Source organism: Coffea arabica, chromosome 5e (assembly GCF_036785885.1).
Source record: "Coffea arabica cultivar ET-39 chromosome 5e, Coffea Arabica ET-39 HiFi, whole genome shotgun sequence".
Lineage (NCBI taxonomy): Eukaryota > Viridiplantae > Streptophyta > Magnoliopsida > Gentianales > Rubiaceae > Coffea > Coffea arabica.
In genome coordinates this window covers 47022388-47039871 of record NC_092318.1, presented here as the reverse complement: position 1 = coordinate 47039871, position 17484 = coordinate 47022388, and the positions used below count along the sequence as shown (strand labels likewise).

Here is a 17484-nt window from a genome sequence, read left to right as displayed (position 1 = left end):
TGACAAGATTGGAGGACAAATATGTTCCACTAGCACTACCTTTTTTTTCTTTTTCATCAAGAATTGCATGCAGTATATGGGGACTTTATCTGTCAACAGAATTACTTGTCTAGTTGAGCCAAAAACAATTCATTTAGAAAACTCGGCCTTAGTACATCTCAAATTGCTGGTCCTTAAACTTCACTTCTTAATATATATATATATATGCATTTTCTTAAATTAAGATGAAATTTGTTGATTTGATATTAGAATTGAATAAGAGAAAAGTTCCAAGAATCATAAAAGTCCTCCATAGAAATAACCAGTTTGATTTCACATCAACTCCTCCTTCATTTGAAGTCAAAATTGTTTTTCAACAGCAAGCTAATTGAGCAAATCTTGTTGTTAGTAAATTAATATTTCCTTAAAAGGCATCAAAATTTCGATCACAAAGTCAGGTTGTCAAACTTTTCTCAAATGTGCAAATTTAATTCAGGTCCCTTTCTTTTAAATTTTTTGTCCTAGTCTTAATTTTGTGTTTTCATGTTCTACTTACTACTCTCATGTTTCAATATTCACACATTTGGTCCCTTCTATTTCTAAAAAGGATCAGGAATTGCATTTCTTTTGATTCTCCTTTTCTACTTTTCATTTCCCTTCTTGCTTCTTCATTCCTATTCAAGCCTTTCTGAAATTTTTCTAAAAGGAAGAAAAGCATAAATGAAAAGCATCGCATAGGTAAATAATAAAACTGAGGGACTAAAATCAAACAAGAATAACTCAAAAAAATTAAAACGTGAATAGGATAAAGGACAAAAAGTGTCGAAGCTGAATTATAAGGGACTAAAGTAAAACTTGTCCAATATATCTTTTTCACTTTAAAATGATTTAAACTTACAACTCCGATGAAATATTGTAAATAGTAGGTGTCGAATTTAAAACCTCAAAAAAAAAAATAAAAAAAACTTACAACTCGCCCATACGAAAACCCATAGGTACAAAAAGGGCCTAAATCAGCATACTACCATACAAATGAAACCTCGGTGCCAATATGTGATTTTGAAAATAACCCCCCAATCAAATAGAAGCCTTTTTAGCCTCATAAGTCATAGCCCGGACCAGATCATCATAAACCATTGTAAAATCTCCCTCCACAACAAGAAAGAACATACTGCAAAATCATTCCTCTGCCTGCACAAATGATCAATTCCTTCAAAAACTTGTTGAATTTCTGCAAGAAATCACACTATAATTGGAACGAGGCATCTGGGCTTTTCTCATTTTCAACAAAGACCTCAGTTTCCCCCTCCCCAAACACTTTGTTCAAGAGAATTTTACCAGCTGGAGACCCTCAGGTTTCCATTGTCCCAATTCTTGATCAATGGGTTCGGGAAGGCCGACCCGTTCATCGATCCGAGCTCAAAACCATCTTCAAAATCCTGAGGAAAAACAGACGCTACACTCATGCTCTTCAGGCCTGTCTATTAGATTATGCAAGAAAAATGTGATTATTTGTTTATCTGCATTTATTGAACTTGTTGTAAATCCTGTGTTAAGTGATTTGCTATTAGGTTCTAGGTTGTAAATGCTCTATGGATAATGCTATTGAGGAAAAAGAAAAGAAGTGATCTTTATTACTTTATTGGGTATGTGTGACTTATGTTTATGTGAGTATGCATTAAGACTAATGAGGTTAGATTATGGAAAATTAGACCCTAAATTGAAGGTATTTTATGACTTTGAATTAAATGGGAAATGAATCAATATTTTTTTAGTATGTGGTGTTTAGTTTTGGTCGATGTTAGGGAAAGGAAAGACTGCACTAGCTCAGTCTTTCTGACTTGGTACGCTCCTATTGAACCAAGGTCGGAAAGGTTGAAAAAATTAGTCATGCACGCCCACTGATGAAGGATTTTTGATAACTTTTAATGAAAGGAACTTTTTTAGGCTAAAATGGTTGCTGAATATGTTTGATACTGATGCTGATGAAATTTAGGGAAATGATGGGGTTAACTTTGAAAATTCATGCTTGCATAGCACCTTGAGCGATCAGAAGAAATAGGGTCTTTGATTTCAGAAATGTTGTGGATTTGTGCTGCTGAGTTGGTTGGGAAGTAAATTGAAGCATTCCGATGGGAAATTTCTGTTTTATACCTTAAGAGACCATCCCTTGAGATTTGTACCTGGTGCCTTGATGGATGGTTTGTTCCAAAAGGATATAAGGTTTCGAAAAACCTGGTCTGATGTATTAATTCTATGAAGTCAATTTTCTAGTGGAATTTGGTAAGATGTGAAAAGTCAAATCTAAAATATAAAATATAATTGAATTTGCTAAGCTGTGAAGTGCCAAATCTAAAATATCGAAGACGGTTAGAAATGCAATACTATATTTGGGGGCTGTTTCTGAAAGTGAGATAGACAATGAAATGATTGAAAACAAGTATAATGGGAAGCCAACGTGGTGCTGCAATAACTGCAACTGTCCCACTTGTGAAAACTTAATCAGTGGTCAAGTAAAATACTTGGCTACAGGACTTTACTTCTACTGTTCTTGATGTCACATCTAGCAGGTTTTCCATTCAAATCTCCACAATGCTTTGTTCTTCCTACTCAACATGCATCTGAATCTTCATTGCATTGTTGCCATTTGATAGATCATTCCTACTGTTTTCCCATAACTGCTTTTTCCAATTGTTCTTTGTAAGTTATATGGATCATCAGATACAGATTTGGGAAAATCTAGCTGTTAGAACTTGGGGTCTTAAAATGAGAGCCATGAAACTCGTTGAAATCTGTTCAATCTGAAGTGAGTTTATTATGCTTCAAAACTTCGATCTTAAAGTTCTGCACTTTCAGAACTTTCATGCTTTTTATCATATTTTTTCTTGTGCTCTTGCCTCATCTGAATGATTTGGAGGTTTCACACAAAGAAGTAATTAAGGGTGCTTAACAAGAATGTATTGAAAGTTTCTCACCTGAGCTAGGAATCTTGAAATTTCACCGCTAACATGTATGCAAACTCCTCCACTTAAAGAAAGTGCTACCAGTTAAGAGACTGAAAGAACACTTGGCGTGCTTGTGGTATGAGAATAACCATATCAACCTGCATTTTGATTTCTTCTATAAACAAACAGATGCAATTGTGTAGTGCTTATTATCATATGCTTTTTATGATATTATCAAATTAAAAATCATGATGAAGATAAAATTTTGAGAAACAGTAACTGAACATTAAGAAGTTGGTGCTGTCTTATATCTGGATAAAATTGTTGAGATGTATTACTCCCTCATGTCTGGATTCCAATCAGTCTACTTACATAGGATGTTACAGGTAGTGTTGTTACTTTGGTGTTTACAGAAGTTGCACCTATCTTGAGAAATTGTTGCATTTACTAAGTGGCAAAAGATTTTGTATGTGGCAATAGATTACACTTAGAAAGGCTGGTGCTAGAGTGGTTTGCATAATTGCAGCATGTGCTGGTGAGGGTACATTGCGATCTTGAATCCTTCAAATCTCTATTTTTGGAGAAATGGACAAGGAAATGAATTATCCGAGCTATTCATAAGCTGCGATTCCTTTCAAGAAAATATGGCCAAAGATGGTTTTCTCTGCAATACCTGTATCTTGACATTCTTAGACGAATTTAGAGTTGTCTGCTATGTTGTAATATATCTTTCCACATTGATAATCATCATATACCATCTTTCATAGTCAAGTGAGGTAAATTCTTTGTTTTAAGAATTAGCTATTTTTTTCGTTTTAAGAGTAACTTCATTATCATAAAATTAACAATCAAGTTGTCGTCATTATTTTCACATTAATTTGTGATTTCATGAAAAATAAGCTTCTAGCATTACTTTGATTGGTAAAACTTGTAACATGTTTTATTGAATGGAGAAAAAGTAGTCTAATATGTAACTTAAATTTGTTTAATTGAAAAAACTAATAAGAGAGGGGGTATGATGTAAGAAATCCGAGGGGAGATCTTTATGATGTTGAGAAACTAAAAGGTAGATCAAGTTAATGTAGCCTTTAAGTTATTTTTACCGTGTAGACCACAAAAGCTCCTTGAGCCACTTGCTGTTTCTTCAGTATAATATGCAATTCATTTGAACCTGCAAAGTTTCAAGGCTATATTGTATGAATGCCTGAATTATCTCCTCTAATTGGAGCCCCATGAGTGCTGAAACTTTTGGCTCCATTGCTCATTTCTCATTTTTCTTTCAGTTGTCTAAGTGGATCGTTGACAGTTCTAACCTATCACCTGAAGATGTTGCAGTGAGACTGGATTTAATATCTAAAGTACATGGATTACGAGAGGCAGAGAACTACTTTTTTAATGTCCCGGATAGTCTGAAAACTTTTAAGGTCTATGGTTCTCTATTAAATTGCTATGCCAAGAAGAAATTAGTGGAACAGGCTGAGGCAATCATGCGTGTAATGGGAAGATTTGGTTGTAATATGAAGTTATCCTACTGTATTATGCTGAACCTCTACTCTAAGCTGGGAAAGCGTGAGAAATTGGAGAAGCTTGTTCGTCAGATGGAACAGGAAGGCATAACTTTTGATAAACCCGCATACTGCATCTTGTTGAATGCTTATGCTCTAAATTCTGATATAGAGGCCATGGAGAAGCTCTTGAAGAAAATGGAAGATGACCTTCTAGTTAATGTGAATTGGAATGCTTGTGTAACAGCAGCAAAGGGATACTTAGGAGCTAACCTCCAAGATAAAGCTTCTGACATGCTGAAGAAGGCAGAGAAACTTATCAGAGGTAGCAATAGAGGACTTGCCTACCAAATTCTCCTTAGTATGTATGCCAGTTTGGGTGACAAAGATGAAGTCACACGAATCTGGCATCTTTACAAGAAGAGAGGAAATATGACCAACAATGGGTACTTTCACATGATAAGCTCTTTAATCTGGTTGGATGACATTGATGAAGCTGAAAAGATTTTTCAGGAATGGGAATCTGTGAACACTTCTTATGACTTCCGAATTCCAAACACATTGATAAATGCTTATACTAAAAAGGGCTTGCTGCAAAGGGCTGAAGAATTTATAAACAGAGCTATAAACTGTGGCAGAAAGATTCCTGCAAGCACATGGGATTATCTAGCAACTGGATACTACAAAGATAATCAGATGGAGAAGGCAGTTGATGCAATGAAAAATGCCATCTTTTCTTGGAAAGGTACTTCTTGGACTTTAAACCGCACTACGTTGACAGCATGTCTGGAATACTTGAGAGAAAAGGGAGATGCAGAAAAGGAAAAGTTTGAAAGGTTACTTGCAGATCAGGGTATTGTTTTAGAACAAGTTTCCCGTCTACACGAGAGTCGAAGTCCTAGAACTGGTATCTTTTTTGAACTGGATGAGAATGATGAAGAAATGGATTCATCGTTTTCGGGATCAGATTAGTGCAAATGACGACTGATGAGTGATGCTCCTAGGACTGAGCTGCTCTAGCTGTTTCAAGTACATACTTGACTACTATTTTAATGGAATGCGGGTGCTCCAGAAGGAACATCCCATGGCAGCTCTTGAAAGGAAATCAGCTTCGAAGCAAAGCGAGAATTAAAAAGAAAAGTAATATAAAAGAATTCTTGAAGCCTCGCTACAGAAGAAGATATGATCCCAGATTTTGCTAGCATTGGGGTACAGTTTAGTAGTTTGATGCATGCACTGCAGAGAATGGAAAATGACGCCCTGACTACTACTTCCCTGAGGATTACAAAACTTTTCCATTTTATACCAGTTTCTAGCTGCTTCTCTGAGTTGATTGACCTGACTTTTTCTTCTTGTTGCTGCATTGGGTATATTACTTTAACATAGGCGAGATATATATATATATATATATATATATATATATATATATATATATATGAAGCATTTCGTTTACTAACCTAAACGACAATTAAGGGCTGAACCTTCTGGGAGATATATATTGTTCAAGTACAGCTATTGTTCGAATTCGCATTGCCATGCTATTGACCATTTAGTAACAAGGTAAACATCATTGAGTTGACAAGTGACTTCCAATAATGATTAATTGAGAATTTTCTCTTGGGCATTTTTGGTCCCTTTTTCAGTGAGTAATTGCAACTGGCAATTCATTCAATTGTGTCTAACTCAGAATATATGATTGCGTAAAAAATATGGAAAATCAAGGGAAAGAAAAAAAAGAAAAAAAAAGAAAGCCTCAAGAACAAATCTAGGATAAAGCTTCTTATCATCTTTTTGTCCTCGATAAACTAGGTGGCAGAAAGACGAGTGCTCCAAGATCATCGCATAAAACTAATTCGTGCAATCATAATTTACCTTATTGGATTTGTGATCCTTCTCATAAACGCAGCTAATGATGCCATGATACAAATTTTTATGTCAAAGCAACTTATATGGAAGTGTTAATGTCACCTCTTAAGTTTTATACTGGCTATTAGTACCTTAGTTTGAGAGGAATAGCATTGGTATTTTCTGAGAAGTTAAATCTCATTCACCTTGATAAGCAATAAAGCTCATTCACCTTGTTAATATTTGGGATTGACTCAACTGATAAAATCTCATTTGTCTTGATAAGCGATAAAACTCATTCACCATGTTTAAAGGAAGCAAATCCCACCACTTAAGGGACTCCCTAGGCTTGGAATGCGATAACCTTCCCTTCAACTAAGATTTTTTTTTTTTCTTACCTACAAACAAAACGAAGAAAAGAATAGGTGAGGGAGAAAAAAACACAATGAATATGAACAGTGTGTAAATGAGTCGAGATTAATCGAGTAGTTCGTAAGCTTATTCGATCAAAACTCAACTTGAGCTCGAGTTCGAGCAACTCAAACTATTTGACAAGCTCAAGTTCAAACTTATTATTTGAAGTTTGAAAACTTGTTGAGCTTAATCGAGTTTTATATAAATTTAATTTATTAGTGTGAAATGTTTATCTCATCCCTAATTTTAAGGATTAATTTTCTATACGCTGACAGCGTAAACACTTTTAGATGCATGACATGCAATCTGAATTTGAATTTGAAATCCAAATTTTACATATATGTCGTTAGGGGTGAGCAATTACGGTAAATACCGATTTACCGACCGAAATCGATTTCAATTTGGTAAATCGAATTTGGTAATTCGGTAATTCGGTCGGTAAATCGGGGATATAGTACAAGTTGAAATCGAATTAGGTTCGAAAACGATTTTATAGTTTTTGAATTCGGATATACCGAATTCGAATTCATTTCGGTAAAGCGGTAATAATATACCGTTTTCAATTTCGAAATTCCCGAATTAAGTTACATAGGAAATAGTTCATTATGTCCGATATTCATATTGGTCCAATTTCAGATTTTCAGACGTGGTGCCCTAATTCCGCTCTTCGTCCCCTCTTCCTCTCGCTCCTCTGCACTGCCGCGGCCCGCGGCGCAGTCCCATCTTCCTCAGTTCCCCTCTTTCTCTCGTTTCTTCTCCTCTCCTCATTCTGCTCAGTCCTCTCCTCAGTCAGTCCTCTGTCCTTTCCTCTCCTCTGCTCAGTCCACTCTTTCTCCGTTTCCCATTCTGACCGAGGTTTCACCATTGCTGACCGAGCGGAGCATCCACTATCACCAGGAGGTCCAGGACCACAGTTCGCTAGTGCTGATTCCAGTGAAGCCTTGGATAAGCCTATCAGGTAAATGGGTTTATGAAAAAGACTCAATAATTGGATTTTCATTTGGTGTTTTTTTTTTCTTTTGGTATTTGATTCTGGATGTCGTTGTTTAATTTGCTAGTTTTTTTATATGGGCTAATTTAATTTCAGTGGAACTTGTATGATGTTTGATGCTCAATTTCCTTCCTGATTGAATCTTGATAAAAGTTATGAGTTTTTGAATTGGATAAGAGTAGTTGAGCCGGTACAAACTTGAGCAAACTTGGATCAGTTTCATTCTTCTTCTAGTGCAGCAAACTTGAGCCGGTTCTCCCTCTCTTCTTCTTAATCTTTGCATTTACAAATCATCTAATGTTGATTCCTGGATTTTTTGTCCTGTCAGGTATTATTGTTAATGGAAACATTGCCTGGTATTAAGTGACCGTGGACGTTTTATTCGTGTGAATTGCCAAAATGGATAGACTGTTGAACTCAAGTCAATGTCGAAATTGGTTCATTTCTTCATTTAAAGCTTTAGATCTGTTCCATATATTTTTTTTGAGGTTTTGGCCTCTGTTTTGTCATGGCATTAGTGGGAAGTCTTTTGTACAGATTATCACATGTGCCAATTATCTGGCCACTAGAATACATACTCCAATACCCATTGTCTTCGATTATCTGAAAGGAGAAAAGTAAACATTATTCTAGGCTATCATTAAGCTTCAAATTTACCAGTAGCAACTGATGTTACTGCTTACGATTGCAATGCTGCTTAGGATGAAGATGATTGATGCCCACTTAAATGACTAGGAGTCAAGAGCATACTGTTGCTTGTATGGGAGTGACCTTGTAATTATGCAGCTTTATCATATAATTGGAATTTCGATGTTAGATTAATTACTAATGCTTTTGTTTGTGCGTGGGACTTTGTGGTCTTAGTAAAAACATTCCCAGACAGCACTCATTGTGTCTCTAGTTGATTTTCTCAGCGTTCATTGAATGTTGTCCTGAGTTGGTTCTTCAATTTCATCTAGTCTTTTATTTCAATTTTATTGCTAAATGATTGTTGCACTAAATTGTATAATTTATTTGCTCAGATTCTCGCAAAACTTAAGGTATGTCTACTACTAATGAGGGTGAGAGTAATCCAAGTCACAATGAGTTAGAACAAGAAGGATCATCTAGAGGTCTTCTTCCTAGTCCTACAACACAAAGCTGTGAAGAATCTGGTTTTGGCAAGAAAAGAGGAGAGTACAAGAAGAGGTCCAAAGCTTGGGATCATTTTCATGTAAAGCATGTGAATGGAGTTCGTCATGCAATTTGCAAATACTGTGAGAAGGACATAGCCGCGGATCCCAAAAGTCATGGTACGACTCCCCTTAATACTCATGTAGCTAAATGTCCTCTAAATCCTAAAAATAAGCACACTGGCCAGGCTACTTTGTGTTTGGGTGAAACTGAAACATTAGAGGGAGAGGTTAAAGGGGCACTCATAAGTTGGAAATTTGATGCGGAAGCCATTAGAAAAAGCATAGCTTATATGGTAATTGTTGATGAATTGCCATTTAAACATGTAGAGGGTAGAGGTTTTCAATACATGATGCGGACTGCTTGTCCATCATTTAGAATTCCTTCGAGGTGGACTATTTCTAGAGATTGCTATCAGCTGTATTTAGATGAAAAAATTAAGTTGAAACATCTCTTGAAGAATAACAGTGGCAAAATTTGTCTAACCACAGATTCTTGGACATCCATTCAAAGGATAAACTATATGTGCCTCACTGCCCATTTCATAGATAATGATTGGAAACTGAACAAAAAGATCCTAAATTTCTGTCCTATTGCTAGTCACAAGGGAACTGAAGTTGGTAAGGCCATAGAAAAGTGTCTACTAGAATGGGGAGTTGATGATATCCTAACTGTTACAGTTGACAATGCAAGTTCCAATGATGTAGCTGTCAGCTATTTACGAGGAAAACTTCAAAATTGGGGGAAAGCTGTGTTAGGGGGGAAATGGACTCATGTGAGATGTGTAGCTCACATAGTGAATCTAATTGTTAATGATGGCATCAAAAAACTGGGGGAATCAGTTGATTGTATCAGGGCAGCAGTTAGATATGTTAGACAGTCACCTTCTAGATTGAAAAAATTCAAGGAATGTGTGGAAATTGAAAAAATTGAATGCAAAAGATTGCTCTGTTTAGATGTCTCTACTAGGTGGAATTCTACATATCTAATGCTAGACACGGCTCAAAGGTTTGAGCGGGCTTTTGAGAGGTTCGAGGAGCAGGATCCTTACATGCTTCAAGAGTTAGAAAATCTGCCAACAAAATCTGATTGGACAAAAGCTAGATTCTTGGTAATTTTTTTGGAGAACTTTTATCAGCTAACTGTGAAGGTTTCTGGTTCCAAATATGTGACTTCAAATAATTTTTTCACTGATATTAGTCACATACATGGCATTTTAATTGAAATGGCAGCAAGTGATAATGAAGAATTAAGTTCAATGGCAAGATCAATGAAGGAGAAATATGATAAGTATTGGGGAAAGATTGAAAAGATGAATATGCTGATTTTTATTTCCTCCATGCTTGATCCTCGAACTAAACTTGAATACCTTGAATTTGTGGTTTGCCAAATGTATGGTGAGTCCGATGGTACAACAATAGCTGGCCTTGCAAAAGATGCAATGTTTGAGCTGTTTAATGAATACAAGATGCTCAACACACCTGCCTCAAATTCTGTGTCTCATGTTTCTTCACTTTCAAGTGAATCTCAAAGGAGTAAAACTACATTTTATGGACATGGGAATGCCTCTAAAACAATCACTGATCGGTACAAGTTGGAGTTTAAGAAGAGAAAAATGGAACTTGGGGGTAGGGATGCAAAATCTGAATTAGAGAAATATTTGAATGAGGATTGTGAGGAAGATGATGAGAGATTTGATATCTTGTTATGGTGGAAGGCCAATAGCCTTAGATTCCCAATCCTTTCAAAACTTGCTCGTGATGTGTTAGCAGTCCCAATTTCTACTGTGGCCTCCGAATCTGCTTTTAGTACCGGAGGTCGTGTTCTTGATACATTTAGGAGTTCTTTGACTCCTAGAATTGTGCAAAGTTTAATATGTGCTCAAGATTGGTTTCGGTCCTCCAAGACAGAATTAAATGTAGAAGAAAATCTGGAAGAACTTGAAGCCTTCGAATCTGGTATGCTATCAAAATTTTTATTGCAAAATTTGAAGTATTTCTTTATTTCTAATAATTGCCTTTATGATACTTCATGAATTTTGTTTGTTCTTGCAGAGTTGCTGAAGACCGGAACTGAATCAACTGTAATTGACCTTTGAGAGGTCACAAATGCTGAAGTTTGAGAGTTGAACCACCTATAATTGTTTGTTCTTGTGGATTGTGGATTGTTTCTAGATAATTGACCTTTATGATTTCTGGATTGATTTCTGTAATTTCTGATTGTGGATTTATGATTTCTGGATTTGTGGATTTGTCATTTCTGGATATGTATGAAGTTTGGGATAGTTAGTAATTTTGAAGTTTTCTAGATTCTGTTTGGATTTGTGATTTCTTAAGTAATGCTGTTTTGAACTGGTAGGCGTTAGCTACTGGGAAGAGGTTTTATATGTTGTGATTTGGTAGTGCAATCATCTGGCTATTGTGCCTATGGACGTGATTACTACTTCTATTTTTTGATTATTTTGGTGCAGCTTTATGAATGATAATTGTGAACAGCACTTATTTTATTGCTAGAAATTATTTTATTATACAAAGCAAAACAGGCTGCAATTGCTTCAGGAATTCGGTCAATTCGGTCAATTCGTGTTTACCGAATTCAATCCGAATTGAATTCGAATTCGGAATTTGGTAATTCGAATACGAATTAGGTCGAAATATCCCAACACCATTTACCGAAAATTACCGATTTCAACCTACCGAATTACCGAATTCGAATTCGATGCTCACCCCTATATGTCGTACAACCAACCGTAATAGCGTATACATTGTTAGTGTATATAATATTTACTGTAATTTTAAATTATATAAAATATAAATTTATATTACCTAAACTCAATTAGATTTGATTAGGTTCAATTGAATTTGAATTGAGTTTGACTAAACTTAATTTGATCGAGCTTGAGCTCAAGATAAAATAAAATTGACCCCGAATTTGAATTTAACTTTCAAGAGTTTGAGAAATTCGAATTAAAGTTTTTTAACTCAACTCAACTCGATTAGAATCGATTACACCTTCCATACAACAAATAGGGGTCATTTTATTCCAAGGGAAGTGTGTACTAGGATTAAACTTAGGACTCCAGTGTTGCTTAACAAGGATGAGAATGATTAGAGCCCGGTTTAATATCCTTGATAATTTGAATATCTTTATAAAACTTTTTGGGTTTTTCATCCGTTAGTACTTTCTTTAGAGACAAAAGATAAATGGGAAAATCACCATTTTAGTCCTTAAACTATTTCACTTATGTCAATTTCATCCTTCAATGTCTTTTTAGCCTAATTTAGTCCTTCAACTTAAATTTCTTGTCCAATTAAATCCTTTCACAGACGTACCACCAATTAAAATCTTTCAGGCACAAAATCACCACCCACAAATTTGCCACAATTTGTGGCGGTCTTAAGTGACCTTCATCGATGGAGTCTGTACTCACATCGAACCCCCTCTCCTTCCCCTTAAACTAGACTAGATTAGGTTATAGGACATCTATCGTTTCGACAAAAAAAAAAAATTAAGGGCAATCTAGGAATTACAAAGTTAGGGGCAAAGTTAGAACCCCAACAAAATGATTTCCATTAAAAAGGAGAGAAAAACAAATTTTCCACCAAGTTGGGAAAGAAGATAGAGATCGTCAAAAGAAAATCTGAATTATCCATCTACGTCAAAGCATTTTGCCCAACCCAAATCATACCTAGTCTCTTAACAAAAATTTTCACCATTACTACCATCTACTAATAATTATCAACCACATCTTTCCTTAGGCATCGCCATCTTCTCTCATTCTATATTTCATTTTTTGGATTCCATCGCCTTCTCATTCTTTTCTTTTTTATTTGGGTTCTTTTTTTCACAAAGATGTCAAAAAATTGGGAAAGTTTCAAGGCATAGAACTTACGGAATTAAATTGTCAATGCTTTCCAAACCCGTCGAGTCTCAAATAGAGAGGAGCTAAGGCTTTTCCCTCTTCTCTCTAGGACCATCACCAGTATCATCATAAAAAGCTCTAAGAAATTCCTTCAAGTTCTCTATCTACCTTCCATCAAATAGAGGTTGAAAAAGTTTACATGCCTCCATAGCAAGTCTAGAGGTTACATACCTAGCAAACCATGGTGGTTCATGAAACTATAATTCTCTTAAACATTTCATCAAACACTTTTCGGGCCTCTTTAACAAAATGCAATCTAGAATACATATTGAATAAAGAACTATCACAATGTAGACTACGTATTGAGCAAAAAAACTGTTCACAAAAATATCCTACAAATGAATTTCTTTTACGACAATCACACAGGCTTTTTTCCCAATTAATGAATCATCTGGAATTAATAATGCAGCAATACTGGCAGAGAATATGTGAGAGTTAAAATAGAAAATTGCAGTGCCTCATTTGTAGAAATATTTACAAATTTAGAGAGGAGTTTCGATTGTCCAGTTGAGAATGGCCATTGATTTAAGAGTTCAAAAAGACGACGTCCTTGTTTCGGAAGTTTGCCAAAGAAAATCGGTTGACATAGTTGGTGATGACTTGTTGACTAGTGATAAATGGAGATGAAAATTGGGATATTCTTTTACAGATATTTTATTTTTCTCCCCAATTTAGTGTAAATTTTTTGTTTTACCCCATTAGATGAAAAATTTTCAGATTTCTTTATTTTAACGTAGGACAAGACTTGTACTTCCATTCTTGCCCTTTGTTTAGGTAGTGCTTTTTGTGTCGGAAAAAGTTTATTGGGTGGTGCAGCCGTAAAAGGATTTAATTGGACAAGGAATTTAAGTTGAAGGACTAAATTAGGCTAAAATAACATTGAGGGATGCAATTGGCATAAGTAAAATAGTTTAAGGACTAAAGTGGCGATTTTCCCAAGAGGGATAAACAGACAGCTGCAAGAGTTGGCAATTGCTAATGTAGGAAAACACTATGATGGCCAGAAACCTCCTTCGTTCTTTCACTTCTCCTTCTTCCTTAAACCCTGTAACCAAAATCAAGAACTATTTTTCAATAGATAGAAATCTTGGGCCATTGTCATTCTTCTGTTCCACTGCAACTGCTGTTCCCTCACCAACATCATCACCATCATCGCCTGATTCCTCAGAATCTGTCCCAAAGGATTCACTTTTTGCCAGGCTCGTGCGTGTGCGTAAGCCTAAAGATTCCATCCCTCAAGTACTTCAGAAATGGGTGGATGAAGGTAGAGAAGTAGACCTTGATAATGTCAGAATTATTATCAAATCCTTCAGATCTTATAAACGTTACAGCTATGCCCTCCGGGTACCATACTTAATTACTCTTTTTTTTTTGTTCTATTTTTTTCCTCTTTTTCGTATGGCAATGTTTATTTTGACCAAATTTGAACTGGGTTTATTTTAATTTGTAAAATGCTGTAGCGCCTCTTACTTCTTTGTGTGTGTGTGTGGTGGATGGATGAGTTTAGTGACTATCTTTTGATATTTGTCTAATGTAAATGCTTTGTTTCTACTGTACTTAAACTGTGTTGGTTTAAACTTTGTGAAATATTTCCTTAATTTGTTCATGATCTGTGGCATGTACCTGGGAGATGCTTAAGTGGAAAATAAACTTTTCAGTGGGTTGATTTTATTCTGGAATTACCTGGACGTTCTTTACATGATTGTGATGCTAGATGGATGGAAAGCTGCATGCTGATTTGTCTTTTTTTTTCTTCTTTTTTTTTTGACTCTCTTAAATTTTTTTTTTTTTTTGTCTAATCAGCCTCATGATACATTTACTCTTAATTTTATGAAAAAAGCAGGACTTGCACAGCCATCTTGTATTGGGTTCTTTTTTGTTTGTTTTCTCATTCTTTGCCATACAATGAAAATCATGATTGATTGTTTTGATCGAAATTGACTGTAATTTCCTAGAAAAAATAGAAATTGTGTGGTTACTCTTCATAACTCGCAGATTGAATGAGATGAGGTAATAGGTACAGGGTTGAACTCGTGAGCTCAAGCATCCAAACCTATAACTACGTAAATACAAATTGCAATTCATTTGGTATTTTCTGTGGTTCTAACATGAGCATTAGTTTAATTTGGAATTCCTATGAAGGATTGGTTATTGTTGCTTAGGTCATCCTCTATTTTGATAAGTCCTGAAAGAAGACAACAGAAAGTCACAGTATTCATCATAGACTAGAAAGAGGTGGATTTTTTCTTTGCTGAGGTGATGGTGGCCTTTATCTTTCTCCTTGATAACCTTTCCTTTCAGGCTTTGGTGATATATTTGCAGTTCATTCATGAAAATATTCTTCAATAGCACTTTGAAAGATCTATTTATACATGGAGATAGTTACTTTTTAGAGAGAAAGTTGTGAACTTACCCAGCACTTCCTGGACTCCTTATTAGCAGGAGCTTTTTGGCATGTTGTGGTTAATTGGGTTTCTTGCTAAAGAATGCTGTAATGATTTTTGGGACAGGTTTCTGAATGGATCAATGGCATTCAACATTCTAAACTAAAACCTGCAGATGCTGCAGTTCATCTAGATCTGATAGCCAAAGTCCATGGCCTTGAGCAAGCAGAAAAATATTTTGAGAGCCTGCCAGACAATTTAAGAGTTATTCAAACATATGGTGCTCTTTTGAATTGTTATGTTAAATCTAAGTCATTGCGTAAAGCAGAGGAAATCATGCAGAAGATGAGGCAGTTGGGCTATAATAAGACGCTGTCTTACAGTGGTATGCTGACATTGTACGTTCAGACGAGGAAGCTGGAGAAATTAGATTCTCTAGTGCAAGAAATGGATGGCAAGGGCATTCCTTTTGACAATTTCTCATATAACATCTGGTTGAACGCATGTGTTGTGGGATCTGACATAGTGGGAATGGAGAAACTTCTTATGAGGATGGAAGCAGATCCTGTTATTGTAATGCAATGGAATTCTTATGGGATTGCAGCCAATGGATATTTGAAAGCTGGTGACTTTAAGAAGGCTGAAGTGGTGTTGAAGAAATCTGAGAGATTAATCGAGCAAGCAAAAGCAACTGGTCGAACAGGTTCAAAAGCACATAATAAAGCAGATGAAAAAGCTGGTCAGGCCTATGAGTTTCTACTAACTCTTTATGCTACTATGGGAAGAAAAGATGAGGTACTCCGTTTATGGAATCTGTACAAGAAACCTCGGAAGATCTATAATAGAAGTTATTTTTCTGTTATAAGTTGTCTGTTGAAATTGGATGATCTTGATGGTGCAGATAAGATGTTAGATGAATGGCTAGCTAACAAGGAGTATTTTGACATTAGGATTCCAGATTTGCTTGTTACTGGATTTTGCAAGAAAGGCCATATAGAAAGAGCAGAGTCAATTATTAGCAGACTTGTGGACGGTGGAAATGAGCCGACTGCGAGCACTTGGAGTCGTATGGCACAGGGTTACTACAAAACTAATCAAATGGAAAATACAGTCGAGATGACAAAAAAATCGATTGCTGCTGGTGTCGCAGGTTGGGAACCTGATCTTCCCGTTTTGGCTTCCTGTCTGCGGTACTTGAAAAAAAAAGGAGATATTGATGGAGCTGAGGAGATGTTAAGGTTGCTTAAGCGATGTGAGTTTTCTGCAGAATTCAAGGACGTGATTTCAAGGTACATTAGAAAGGGAGATCCAGCTTTCCAAGAACTTTATCGGGCTGAGGAAGAGTCCGAGACTTTGGAACAAGACATTTTTGGGGACACAGAGCTCAATTTCGAACATACATCCTGATATAATGTAAAATAAATTAAGCAATTAGCCTAAAGATGTCCCTTCAACGACAAAATATATTGCACTGGTATTCTAAGCAAATGTCTTTAACACTTGCTCTTGCCTCTCCCCTTCAGTCCCTGGGGCATAGTTAGGTTCTTTTACTGACAGCATCTCTGCAGAAGCTTTCGCAGGTAAGAGTACGTTGCAAAGGTTTTTTTTTTTTTTTTTTTTTTGACAGCACTTGTATTGCTCAAACAAGAAAGTTTGCACAACTGGAGCAACTGCCCCTACATCATTTTTGGACGTTTGTTTGGATGGTTACTTATTTGTAAAAATTTATTTGCGTGAATCATCAACACATTTTTTACCACATTTTTATCTCACATATATCATATAAAAAAAAATGCTACTGTATTTTTTCCAAAGATTATCTCAAATAATCTACTGTCCAAACACACACATTTGATGAAGGAAAACTAACATTTACAAAACCTGTCTGATCTTTAGTATATTTTCCAGTATTGCTTCAATCATTGGGTCATCTGCACATTCATTTTGGATCTTTTCCACCACACCCTTGCGGTCAGACTGAATATACTTCTCCATCCCATCTGTTTAGCTTTGATAAGAGCTGTTCTAATTTCTTCCACCACTGGTTCACTGCACCCGTTTTCACTTCCAGCCCAAACACTGACCATTTCCCCAGCTTAATGTTGCCAAGTTGTTGAGTTGCTTCTTCTGATTCTCCATTTGTGCAATAGATTTTCTTTTTCACAGCGAAGAAGTTGTTCACTTGTAGCACAATTTCACTTGATTTGCATAATATTTCTCATTTGGAGAAGGAATGTTGTTTTGAATCGTTACCGTGCAGTTAATGGAACTTTGCAACTAAATTAATTGATTTCTCAGATAATGCGTGATAGCTTCTCATCAAGAT

General features: G+C 35.9%; 2 protein-coding genes across 4 annotated transcripts; both read left to right on the top strand.

Annotated features, from left to right (window-relative positions):
• The first annotated feature begins 1024 nt into the window (after window positions 1-1024).
• LOC113743500 (pentatricopeptide repeat-containing protein At2g20710, mitochondrial) lies at window positions 1025-5757 on the top strand. The gene is made up of 2 exons (XM_027271545.2): window positions 1025-1454; window positions 4208-5757. Exons 1-2 carry the CDS (start codon window positions 1179-1181, stop codon window positions 5399-5401), a joined length of 1470 nt encoding a protein of 489 aa, XP_027127346.1. The 5' UTR covers window positions 1025-1178; the 3' UTR covers window positions 5402-5757.
• A 7982-nt stretch (window positions 5758-13739) lies between these two features.
• Window positions 13740-16657, top strand: LOC113687850 (pentatricopeptide repeat-containing protein At2g20710, mitochondrial-like). 3 transcript variants are annotated; one of them, XM_072048862.1, is made up of 3 exons: window positions 13740-14118; window positions 15285-15953; window positions 16060-16264. In XM_072048862.1, the coding sequence occupies exons 1-3, from the start codon at window positions 13768-13770 to the stop codon at window positions 16069-16071; spliced, it is 1032 nt and encodes a 343-aa protein (XP_071904963.1). In that variant the 5' UTR covers window positions 13740-13767; the 3' UTR covers window positions 16072-16264. The 3 variants fall into 3 exon arrangements, with proteins under 3 accessions (XP_071904963.1, XP_027061171.2, XP_027061172.2); XM_027205370.2 differs by having other exon boundaries at window positions 13741-14118; window positions 15285-16657; XM_027205371.2 differs by having other exon boundaries at window positions 13776-14038; window positions 15285-16657.
• Window positions 16658-17484: the final 827 nt, after the last annotated feature.

Bases quoted from the DNA above. Each gene is read 5' to 3' on its own strand.
- LOC113743500 (XM_027271545.2), top strand. From the start codon at position 1,179: ATGATCAATTCCTTCAAAAACTTGTTGAATTTCTGCAAGAAATCACAC. The intron at 1,455-4,207 runs GCCTGTCTATTA...TTTTTCTTTCAG, and splicing joins GCTACACTCATGCTCTTCAG to TTGTCTAAGTGGATCGTTGA.
- LOC113687850 (XM_027205370.2), top strand. From the start codon at position 13,768: ATGATGGCCAGAAACCTCCTTCGTTCTTTCACTTCTCCTTCTTCCTTA. The intron at 14,119-15,284 runs GTACCATACTTA...TTTTTGGGACAG, and splicing joins GTTACAGCTATGCCCTCCGG to GTTTCTGAATGGATCAATGG.